Consider the following 13,048-nt stretch of genomic DNA (forward strand, 5'->3'; position numbering starts at 1 on the left):
ACTACAATCATAACTTACTCTGCAAAGGATCAGAGAATAAATAATTTAGGCTTTGTAGTTAATGAATGGTTATAACTGTATTACAATGAAAGCATTAAAAACTATCAAGGGGCCAGATTTGACCTGAGTTGTCAAACCTAGTCTTTATTTTTTCACAATTCTAGTTACATGACTGTATGTTTTTGTCAAAATTTTATATCTCTGTATCAGAAAAACATGTAGTATACAATTTAAATGAAGGCAGTATAATTCCAAGAGATTGATGTTAATGAATAGAAATAGATTAAAAATAAAGAAATATAAAAGATTTCACTTATGTGATATATTAGTCATAGTTAATAAATGTAAAAAAACATTTTTCTTACATTTTCTGTATGTTTGAAAGAGTAAGTGTATTAGACATATGATCTATCATTTAATGAAAACTCACAATGACTAATATTATTCATATTTTATATTTTAATTTTAAATTACATTTAAATTAACCCAGATGAGGTCTGATTTCAATTGAATTAATTATAGTTTGTATTTTAAAGTGTACTATAGGTCACTGCTTTTTTGAGATTTTATGTTTATATCCTAGTTTTCCCTTTGATGTTTGTTGCATAAACAAATCTCTCTTAAGAGTTCAGATAAGATTGGTTTTTAATTTGGAAAGGATAATATTCACTGTTTCCATATTGAAGAAAGAAATATATCAGAAATGAATCAGATATGATGCATGCACTGGGTTTTACAGTTTGTGGGAAACAGAATTTATTTTGGTTTAATGAGGAAAAATGCATGGAAACATTCCACCTCCCACATCCGTGGTGATTTTCACTACTGAGCCTGGGTACAGTCTCAGAATCCTGCTCAGAACCACAACCTACATCAGAAAGCTGAGATCCAAGGAGAGTGTGACTAATGTTAAGACAATGCTGCTCGTCTGGATCTCAACCTCCTTAATGCTCTTAGACAACATTTTCTTATTCTTGAGACTTCATGATGTAACTTATTTATTTTGCTTGAATCAATGCCAATTCCCAGAGATCAGAAGATCTGAGCATGCAATTATTGACTGAACAGATAAATGCTTTTCAAGTTAACTTTCCTGAAGACATGGTAAAAAGAATTGGACTACTTTGGGTGAATGAGGTGCCAGCCCTGGCTCAACTGGTAATCAGCTTTATTATCCTAGCCAGTGGCCTCATCTTTCTGAATTTCACTTTTCTTACTTCAAAAAAAGAGAGGGCTGGATTATACATGAGATTCTATCTATATAAACTCACATGAAGAGTATAATTTTACCCAAATTTATATATATATATATATATATATATATATATACCCTGATATAAAAAATCGGGCATTGCTTCTTCCTATTTGGACTATCAACATTTTATTAAATTCATCACAATAGCTGCTATAAGAAATTAAATCTATCCTGTAAAATGGGACACAGATTTCTTTCAGTCTGCCCCAGGAAACAGAAATTGCATTTCAATACAAAGTTTAAAGAAAGAAACCTTCTAGCCCAGTGTAAAGAAGGAAATATCTGGCAGTCAGACTTGTTCCAAAACCGGAATGTATTATCCTGTGGGCTAGAGATTTCAATCCAGATCTGGGAATGTCTTTCATCAATCGTTCTCCACAGAAATTCTAGCAATGAATAGAAAACTTGTGTAATTTATAAAGATCACTCAACCTTTATGAATTTGTGATTCTCTTGTTTTCAAATGTCAAATTTGTTTTAACCTAACTGCTAACCAACCAGAATGTTTATATTTTATTTCCCTTTACAAATAAATTGTGTTATCTTTTTCTACCAAACTTGAAAGTCAGATGTCATTATTAACTGTAACCAAAATAGGTAACTTCAAATATTTTGTGGGTAATTATGTGGAAGAAATAAAGATGCTGGGGATAATTGTTTCAGAGGGCAGAATGAGAATCACTGAGTTCAACAGAAAGCAACTTTTTAACCTGAACTCCTTAATGTCTGAGAAAACTGTTCTTATTAGATGGATTCAAGGAGATGACACTTCAATTGGAAGTTCAGACTAGGTGACTTCAAAGATTTCCTAAGAAGAGTAACAATTCATGTTTCAGATATATTACAGTTCCTTTGTAAGAAAGAGACATTAATGCTGACTTTCTTGACCACACAAAAAATTATTTCACCTCTGACCTAAAAAGGACACAAAGGTAAGGGGAAAAAACAGATTTTGAAAAAGTTGAGGGTTCACACAATCATTTTAAGCTTGAATTGTAAATAAGATTGTCAATCAGTGCTCATTGATTAATGGAGTTTTTAAAGTACCAGATTAGATATACCTCTAGTCATCATTTATCCATTGGATGACTACTGATTTCTATTTGTTAAACTCCCACCGGTGAGGTACAAAATTTCCTCTGTTCTGACAACATTCACAGAAGTTTTGAAGAAACAAGCCTTTAGAAAAAACCAGAGGGTGCTATTAACTGAAAAGCACATCCACATAGTAAACTATTCATGGTAACGAAAAATTCTGAAGAGAACAAAGCTTGCGGGAGCTTCTGTCACAAAAATGTTTGTCCTGTTCCCACAATGGGAACATTTCAAAATTGCTCTCTGCTGTTTATAAACATATGACATGATTTCTCAGCGTTGTGGTGGAGGCCTTATTACAAGCATTGATGTCAGGACTGTGGGGACCAACGAAGGAAAGATCACAGTGCAAATGAGTCAGAGAAATTCCTTTTAAAAATATTTGTGTATGCCAGGAAGTTTTTACATTTCCCCCTACCTTTCCTATAATAGTTTTCATCAGGGCTGTTGGAGCATTCTATTACATCCTATCGTGAAGTTGGCTATGTGGACGAGATAAAATTGGCAGACCTCAGATGCCACTTTTAAGAGCCCCGATTTCATAAAGAAATGTGCCTTTCTGCTAACAGGCCTTCCCTTGTTCTCTCTTGCTGTCAGCACTTAAACAATGAATAACTGCCCCAAACAAAAAGCAAATCGCCTTTCACCTAAGGCCACTTCCAATGACCTGTCATGGCAGCCAGAAAGCTGTTCGAGCATCTGGCCCAGCAAGTCTCTTAACAGAACGCCAAGTTCCATGTGGAGGCACCAAATCAATTAAGATGAAAAGAACACAAAGAATTCCTCCCTGCTAGAGTTTTTGTTACTGTGTTTCCCAAATCAGTGAAAAATAAGTACTCTCTAGTTAAAATTTTGCTTCTGTTCAAACTGAAATCTAAATGTCGCTATTTTACTCAGCAGAGACTGACATTAGGCTGGACCTATATGAGACCAGAAGTGAAGGAGCTGCTCCTATGGTCTCCATGTAATATATTTAAAACTCAGACAAAGATATTTCTCAAAGGAGTGACCTATACCTAACTCAAAGGTAAAGACAGGAGCTCTAAGCAACCACTTTCTGAAGAGAGTTTACAGAAAAACTGTAGCCACACCCAAGTTCCCTACAGGCATCAGCACTGTACCTGTTACCAACCGTCTGCTGCCCAGGCCTCTGCTCTATGCAGAAAGAACACTGGGAAGAAGGTGCAAGAGCGCTGTGAATTGAGGGCAGTACAGTGTTTGTTCAAAGGGAATAACTGAGGGAGAGGGGAGGGTGATTACTCACTAGCTCAACCATCTCCCTAAGTCAAGTGTGGGAGACGCCAAGAAAATCCTTCAAAAAGCAGATTCTTATAACAAGGGAAAACTGGCATCTCAATTGCTGCTGGGGCACCACTGGTCATCTCTCCGGGTCTGGAGCATCAGGGACGGCAGACAATCAGTGGGACTTGGCAATAATGCAGCTGGTATGGCAGCAGCCTGACCTCCTGCTATTTGATGTATAAGGTTTTGTGATGCTCCTAGGGAGTGTGTATCACAGGAAGAAGCTGGAATTGAGTTATCTTGCCCGCTTGCCCTTGCTAGTATCACAGGACCCCTAAAGTAGCCAACTGCTGGTAGCAAGAGTTGGGGGACAGAAAGATGTCATGTGGAGTTGGCTCTCGGATGCTGTGAACTGTGCAGGTTGGAGGCACAAGGAGCCCTCTAGAGAACATCCAGCCCCCCACCTCTGCCCCAAGATGAAAGACTGGCCAGAAATTCATGGTTACTTAACTATTCATGGAAATTGAAAAGTCTGAAGAGAGCAAAGCTTGAGGGAACTTCTGTCAATAAGGAAAGAGCTCTGACCAGGATCCCAGTGAAGTTATCTTTTCTTGTCATTTTTCTTCCTTTTAACAACCAAGGAATAGGGAACATAAGAGTCTGTGTCCCTCCTTACATCAGGTAAGGGTGAAGGATGAGCTGGAAAATCACAGGTCTTTAGAGCCACATGTCAGATGTGTATTGGGAAGAGGAGAGCTTTAAACTGATAAGATTCAAATTGTAAACTAAACTGGGACTACCTTTTTATAACTCAGAGTTTCAGGAACTTGATATATACTAGAAAGATCATTAAGGGCTAGGCAAAGTATATTTGGTATAGAGGGTTCTGGAGTGTGAAGTAGTGAAATCATTTGATGTTTAGATGGTGAGACTCTTAATAACACCTTTATATGAATATGAAATTTAGCATTCACAATCTAAATTTTCTCAAAATTTGTTTCTCAATTTAATGTTTCTGAATCTGTCAACCAAGGAGAGAATTCAAAATCCTTATTGCATAAAATCCACTGCGATTATGATTTTATTGAGTAGACCACACTTAAAGAAACACTGACTTAAAGTAAGTGATTAGTTAAACACATTTAGCTTGAAGACATCTAAATTACTATGATTTTGAAATCACTACTTTAACATTTAGAAAATAAAATTGGGCCTCCTTGGTGGCACAGGGGGTTGAGCACAACACTGTGAAGCTGTCCGCAGCCACTGCAGCACAAGTTCGATCTCCGGCTAGCTAGGGAACAACCCACGTGGCATAGCAGACCTCTCGACTCTCCCGCTGCTCTCTCAGCAGTGTATTTCAGTCAGTCTGCCTGTTCTGTTCTGTTCCCCACTCTGTCTCTGGTGGGTCCTCTCATCCCCAGCACCTCTCGCATGTACCCCAGTTCTTGTATACATAAATAAATCTTAAAGAAAATTAGGAATGAGCAATTAAGGACATACCTATAGTCAAAGTATCAAGAAAGGATACCTTGTTCATTTTACATTAAGATACAGAATGGAGAATGTTAGAATTCTGGGTCATTTGACAAATTATAACCTAAATATAACAACATAAAAATCAAGTATCAATGCAGCAGTATTTTTATGTTTAATTAAAACTTCTTTTCATGAAAACTAAGGCAAAGAATGCTTAGATAGATGGGAAGACATTGCATAAATATTAATCTAAGTCTTTTGCTCGTCACTTATTTCAATAAATAACAGTCCTTGCCTGCCATTTATATTTAATTTAATATTAATTTTCAATTGAACATGACTTTCTACTTAATATAACTTTTAACTATTTTTAAAAATTTACATAAAAAGGAAATATATTTACCTCTTAAATTTTCCTAAACACTCTCCTACACATATGCACACACACACACACACACACACACACCGCTGAAAGATTTAAAAATAATATCCTTAAAAGTAAAACAATTTAACTTTATGTTTTAGCAAATGATCATGGAAGCCATATAGGAAGTATCTCAAGGTTATATCAAAGAACATTATTGTTCTTGACATACATTGCTTCTTTCTGTATTAGAGAGCCATATATATAATTTGTGTGTTTTAGACTGGAAAGGGGTGGTAGATATGTTGTAAAAATCATGGTGGTAGTGATAAGTTTGGTAAAATAACAAACATGATATTCATAGTAAGTCATATCAAGTGTGACTCTTAAAGAGTTTTATATCTTTAATGAATAATAATCATGTTCTAAATAATAATCAGTTCTAATAATAATCATGCGTAAAGATCTAAGTTGGCAAGAAGAGGCAGAGAAAATTAGAAGTTTATATCTGGAGACTTGACGCCTGGGCTGTTTTTGCTCCCTTGCATTCTACTCTCACTTCTGGGGCAGTGGCTTGTAGAGGATGAAGGCTGGAGCTTTGGAGTTACACTGACTGGAATATGAATCTAGTTTCTACTATTAACCACTGATTTGCCACTGGATGTTGGGCAAGTGATCTAACTTTTCAAAGCCAATTTCCTCTCAGTGAAATGAGATATTAACATCATGTATTATGGTTAGGTAAAGTGGAATTACTTTGAAATTCAAATGAGAATACACATTTAAATCACTTAGCACAGATCTTAACTGCTTAGTTTCTTCTAGTATTAACCTCCATCACTACTATCCCTGCCATTGCTAGTCTGAATGAATGCAAACTTCAGGAATCCCTCTACTCTTACCCCGAGACCCTCCCTCCCTCATTTGGCATCTATTCCTCTTTTCCTATCTTACCCCTTTTCCCTCAAATCACCTGAACTATGTGGCCAAATATCCTCTCAAAATCTGCGGATTTAACTATTGGTGTATCAGACGTGTATTGCATTGTGAAAACCTAAACAACTTCATTTTCTTCCCCACTCTATGTCATTTGGTCAACTATATCTATTATCAAAACGTTAAATGTACATGTTTTGTTGTTGATACTTTACTAGTTTATTCTTGACAAAGATTAATATTTTGATAAAGTTGACTTTTACAGGAAAGTAAGGATTATATGTTACACTATAAAATTTATCTGGTTTTGTTGAAAATTAAAATATCCATTTAAATTTACAAGTGGGTGTTTCACAGCTGTGTTTTGAGTGTCTGTTTGTGTCTGAAGCTAGTTTGCTGAGGTGGTGAGAACACCTTACCAAGGGAAGAGGGAAGAAAACTATAGACTTGTTTCTTGTAATTGCGAAAGTATCATTCAAGGGTGTTTGAGAAGATGGGTAATTCAGGGATGGCATTCAAAGTATGAGGACCTGAAGCCTTATATAATAATGACTTGCAGGCAAAAGATAAAGAGATGATCACAAAATAGTATGGTTTTCTCTCTGAAATTTTTAAGTGACAATGTGGTCACCATTCTCCATTTTACATTTTCATTTTGGCAGGTCTTATGGAAAACTCAGATTTGTTCATATCAGTGTTTAAAACATTAAAAATAAAATGAGTTATGGAAATGAGCAGTGACCTTTGTGAGAGAAAAGTTATCAAATAAATATGTGTTAAAGGTAACATGTATTACTAGGATATTATGAACATTCCTTAGTTTATGCCTAGGAATTCACCATAAGCTAATTTTAACAAGCTCAGATCTCTTCCTATAATAATCTTTTTCCTCAGTTCACCCTTCTCCTCATCTGGCCCAGTGTGCATATACTTACATATTATATAATTATGGCATATTTTTAGGCACACACATAATATCAAGTCACTTCAGCAGACATTTTGTTTTCTCTTTGGAAACAAAGTATTTCCTGCTTTATTACTATGGTGACATTCATTAAGTCTACTTCTTTATGAAAAATGGTACAACTTCAAAATTTTTTGATGATCTGATAACATAAGTAAAAATATGTATGTTTCATGTTTATGTGCTTTTTTTTTTTTGGCAAGAGAATAAGCTATGGCACAAATTCAGTTGTTAGAATTGAATTATAGTGGATTCCCAGGAAAAAGAAATCCAAACTGGCTTTTGGGAAAATCTTAAAAACTAGCATCCCAATGTTGTTGTTGTTTTTTAATATATTTTACTCCTTATTATCTCCAGAAACAAATGTTATTTGAGATAAAACTGCTGTTATAATTTAGAAGAATTCTCAGAATATACATTGTACATATAACATGCTATATTTAGTTTGTATGTAAATTTTATATAAAAAGGAATTTCTTAAATGAATTTTCTATTCATTTCATATCTCTAGTATTGCAAGTGAAAATCAAACCCTGACCAAGAGTCTGAGGGTCATGAATAGCAGAACATAGAAGCAACCAGATCTCTGATAGTCCCAGGAACTTTTTAACTCATCATTCAGTCTTTCCAATGAAGTTTTCTTTCTAGATGTTTAAAAAGTAGAATTCTGTCATTAGGCCCACATACCTGCTTGATAGGACCATTGTTTTAGTTTTCACTCCAGTTTAAATGGGTCATTTGACAGTGTGAGAAGGATATTGATATACCCTATCTAGAATGACCTTATCTATCTATTGATTTTAATTGAATCATCGGTGATGAGTTTTTCCTGTTAGTTAGAACTATATCTCAAGATGGCCAAAAATCCTGTTTGATCCCTCTATGACACTTTCAGATATCTTTGTTTATATGCTAAAGTTCACCCTGACAGCAAACATCTGCTAGAAGATCTATTGAAGCTATATGATGGCAGAAAAGATAGGTAGATAACCTTTAATACAAGTCTGATGGAAAAAAAGATTTAAAAAAATGTTGTGGGATGATGAGCCACAACTTACCAAAGATACCACAGTGGAAGGATGTTGTGCCACTGTAAAGTTTTTTTTTCTAAAAATATAAAACTGAATAGACTTTAATTAGTTAACAAAAAGTTGAAAAATTCAATAGGAAAGATATTGAAAATAGCACAGAAATCTTATTCTGACATTGTACTAAATTGCAGTAGGTCTGGATCTGTAATGACGAATGAGTTCTTCTTGTTGAATCACAACAAAGTATATAAAATGGCAGAAATTCCCAAGCAGACTATACTTCTCAAGGAGATAAAAAGATTGATTTAAGAGAATAGGTTTTCAAGTTAGAAAACTTTTTACTCAGGAAAAGAGAAGATTTATATATAAGTATATGCAACAAATAAAGCAAAAGTCTTTTTGTCAAAATAAATAAAATAGGAGGAATAAAAATAATCATTTCTCATAAATTATGGGAAATATTTCCTGAAAATGGAAGGAAAATAAATTTAGTACAATTGAAAAAATACTTTTTTACACAGTAGCTCACATAGGTGTCATAGGTTGAAATTTTAGTTAGTATGGAAAGAATTAAATAGGACTATCTATCATTGGGAAAATTAACATGAAGAGGAATACATTTATAAGCTACATCCTTTCCTACAGTCATTCAATCTAGACCCTGACATTAGAGGGATACGTACTTTATTAGACAGCCAGATCAAGTGAGACAAAAGTGGATGTTTCATTAGTGTTTTCTCAAGTCAGCCCATTCCTTTTTGTCTGTATCACACTAGATAAAATACTAAGGCACCGTACTCTGTTGTCCTTAGCACCCTACTCTCCACCCTCCCCCAGGAACCCCTCCCACCCCCAGTCCCAGCAAAGGCTAATAGGACTTAATGGGAGAAAAGAAGTCCTCACTCTAAATCTTTCATCTTATTGATGAAGACATTGAAAATCCTGAAAGGTTCTGACCACCCATAATTTAATAGTCTCTTAGTGGTAGAACCTGTATTCAAATCCATACTTTTTTGACAGGAACCCAAAACATAGAAAGTACCCGTTATAGTCTTAGATCTAAAAAAAAAAAAAACCACTCAGTCTTAGAGTAAGGCACTCAGGCTTAGTGAAAATATAGCTATTTTGATAGATCTATTTTGTCCAGAAACATTTTTTTCTTATGCCTTATAAGTTAAGCAAAATGATCATTCATATATTTTCTTTTTAATTCTAGAAAATGTCTTTTTCTTTTTCTTTTTTATAGAGGCATGTTTTTATTTATTTATTTGTTTGTTTGTTTGTTTTGTTTATACATGCACTGGGTACAGTCAGAAGCGCAGGAGGGTGAGAGAATTCACCAGAGCCAGAGGGGGGAGCAGAGCAGGCAGAAGGACCGAAGTACACTGCTGAGGGGAGCAGCGGGCGGCAGGAGAGGTCTGCGCGCCATGTGGGACCCTCCTCCGGTGGCCAGGGAGCAGCTGGGGATCGAACCAGCGCTGCAGAGGCTGCGGGCAGCTTCGCAACCCAACGCTCAACCGCTGCGCCACCGGGGAGGCCAGAGAATGTCTTTTCATAGTAAAATTTTTCAGAAATCAACTCCTTGCAGTCAGGGAAGAAGAAATAAAATATTGCTTTTGACAGCTATTTCTCTCAGCTGACATTATAATGCTCACAATTATGTTTAGACCTTGTTTAACCATTTAGCTGTGGTTTGGATATAATTTCTTCCAGCCAACTTTCAAGGTAAATTTTGTTACAAGGTTTATAGGTTGCTAAAGTGGCAACCAATGACCACTTTAATCATAATGGGAAAGTTAAAGTTACTCATAATAGGAAAGTTACTCAAAATGGGAAACTTAACCTCCTAAACAGTTAAAAATTGCTTCCAAGAAATTTTCTATGAAGAAAGCTCCAGAAAGAACTTATAATTAATGATATATTTAAATGGAGACAGGTAGGAAATTTTTATAATGAATATCAGCTGCAATGTGAGAATTATTTTATTAAATAAGACACAGATTATCTAAAATTGCCCTCTGAGCACAATCACATTTTATATACTTCAGATTAATGAGAACATACTCTATTTTAAAGTTAACTTGAGGATTTTCTTTTTAGTAGCATATATAAAACATCAAATCATGCTCCTATGAACTTTTCTTATTGTCAGAATATAGTTTTTATAATCTTAAAAAATGAAAAATATACCTATATTAGATTCACATACTGTAATTTTCCCTGCCTTTTCCTCATTTTATAGTTTCTCAACTAGTTTTGACAGTTAATCCACTGATATTCCCAGATTGTGACCATAAAATTTGTCACATATTTTCTAATTACTAAATGATGAGGTGTACATGATACCAGTGAGGTTAAAAATGAAGACAATGTGATTTCTCTGCAAACCACAGGAGGATAGAGGAGAGAATAATTGAAATACAAATTTTAACTATGGCTACAATAACAAGAGGATAAACCAAGGTTTTCACCAGCTATTTTAAGGTTTTTCTACCTTTCCATGATTTTCTCAGATACAAAATATTCTTTCTATGAAAATAACATAGAGATCAGAAAGTGTCTTATTATATAATTTACTATTATTTTGATTGACTATGTAATTGCAGAGATAAAATTAAATGGTTTGATCTTTTAAATGATTAGTTATGTACAGAATCACTAATTATGCACAGTGATTGATATTTCTCTTTTAGAAGGCATATCTTTTTCAAGAAAATTAGATTCCTTATTTATATATGACCAATGAAAGATGTTAAAAGGTTTTAAATTACAATCATACAGGCAATATCCAGAGAATCACTAATGAGATGTAAAGTCATTAAAACCTAGAATCTAAAGCTTAAGATTACATTTCATAGACTATTTGGGAGCAGGTTCACCACAACCTATAAAACAGCTTTGGGGCTAGGTCTTGAAGCTACAATGGTCAGAACCTGTTTTAAACATACTATGTCCCAAATTGTGATAAGTGTTCTTTTCTGAGCAGCAAAATCTATGGCAGTAACAGCTTTTTATTATATTTTCTATAGTAACACATTTACCCAGGACCCACGGTAATATCATCCACTCGACGATGGTTGGTGGTGGACCTTGCCTGTTCAAGTCTGACCTGTCGATGTGCTGGGAGGCAAGCAGCAGCAGGAACAAAAAAGTCAAATAAGATGCTGTGTGGCAGATGAACTTGATAAATGGCTTTCTGATGAACAGTCCAAGTGGGCTCTTAGGAGCTATAAGGTAGCACACAGAGAAGACAGGAAAAAGAAGTCCTATTATAAAACATGTCACCATCTTCACCGCCCAGTGTCTTCTCCTCCATCCTGGAAACTCATCATACCAGCGAGATGCCAGCAGCTGTTGACAATTGGGCTGGGCAACAAACTGAATGGAAAGGGAAAGAAAGGCAAGAGTCAGAATTACAAGGAATGAGTTTAATTCATCAATAAGAACAGTTATCTTTAAAATGAGAAGTTCTGTAATATTTCAACAGTCACTCTGTAAATAAAGCCCAATTCATAGCTATTTATCATACCCAAGTGTGATATTGTGATTTATAGGAAATATATATATTTGGTCTTTCAAATGAACCAAATATATTTCTGCATACATATTTGCTCTTCAACCACAATCCCTGTCTCACAGCTACCCAAATTTTTGGAATTCCTTAAGTGTTGTGAATGATAAGTGTGTCTTTTTTATGTTAATGAAGGAGACTTTTGGGAAACACCTAAAATTAGGGGCAGGTTGACAGGGAATTCAGCTCATGATTGGTGAGGCTTTCTGTCCCATTCCCTGATTTCCTAGAGGGGAGTGGGGTTAGAGGTTGAATTCAATTGCCAATGGCCAATTATTTAATTGTCCATGCCTATGCTGTGTATTCTCCACAAAAGTCCCAGAGGAGAAGGCCTCAGGATTGGTAAATATAGGAAGATTTGGGGGAGAATGGCATGACTGGAGAGGATATCAATGCTTTGTGGCTTCCCCCACACTTTGCCCTATGTCATCTCTTCCATTTGGCTGTTGAGATTTGTATTCTTTGTATCCTTTGTAATAAATTGGGTATTTGGTGAGTGAATGGTCTTTCATAGTAATAAAATATAGCATAGTTGAAAAACCTTAATAGAAGGAGGTTAAAGAAACCTCCAGCAAATGCAAGAAAAAAAGAGACAGTTACTATAATCTCATGACTTTTCATGAATTGAAGAAACAATATAAAGGACTAAGTATGAACACGACATTTATTTCATATTTGCAGAAAAAATAAATGTATGTACTTTGTTCAACATAGTCTGGGGGGGGCGGTGAGGACTAACAAATGCTGCCCTTCCTGGCCAAAATCATATTAGAGCTTGAGACACCCCAGGGCAAATGAATGAATAACTTTATTGGGAGGACTTAAACCTTGCTTGGATGAATATCCCTGTCACTTAGTACAGGCACGTGCAGACTATGTTAAATTACTTAGAAAAAGTAAATCACTTAATACTTATAAAACACCTGCCATTTCCAAGCACTTGGCCACCCTTGGTTTTTACTAAACCTTTGTCTTAAAAGATATATATTTTTAATTATTGGAAAGCACACATCTGTGCTTAGTAAATCAACAGTGCACACAATTTTATATCAACACAGACACAATGAGGTTTTTGTAGAAGTAAATATAGACGGGGTGATGTCAGAAGAGC

The 13,048-nt window shown here is 35.2% G+C and overlaps 1 protein-coding gene across 7 annotated transcripts in view; it reads right to left on the minus strand.

Annotated features, from left to right (window-relative positions):
• Positions 1-13,048, minus strand: part of TRPC4 (transient receptor potential cation channel subfamily C member 4) — a 200,458-nt gene that overhangs the window by 45,401 nt on the left and 142,009 nt on the right. For 6 of the 7 annotated variants that reach the window (XM_037527219.2, XM_054701802.1, XM_054701803.1 and 3 more), the window contains one exon: positions 11,408-11,744. In XM_037527219.2, coding sequence (XP_037383116.1) covers positions 11,408-11,744 — 337 coding nt within the window. Of the gene's footprint in view, positions 1-11,407; positions 11,745-13,048 lie in introns of those variants that run through there. The other variant, XM_054701807.1, reaches the window with a different exon arrangement.

The sequence above is a fragment of the Talpa occidentalis genome, unplaced genomic scaffold (genome assembly GCF_014898055.3).
Source record: "Talpa occidentalis isolate TD23 unplaced genomic scaffold, MPIMG_talOcc4v2.1 talOcc4.5, whole genome shotgun sequence".
NCBI classification, from domain to species: Eukaryota; Metazoa; Chordata; class Mammalia; order Eulipotyphla; family Talpidae; genus Talpa; species Talpa occidentalis.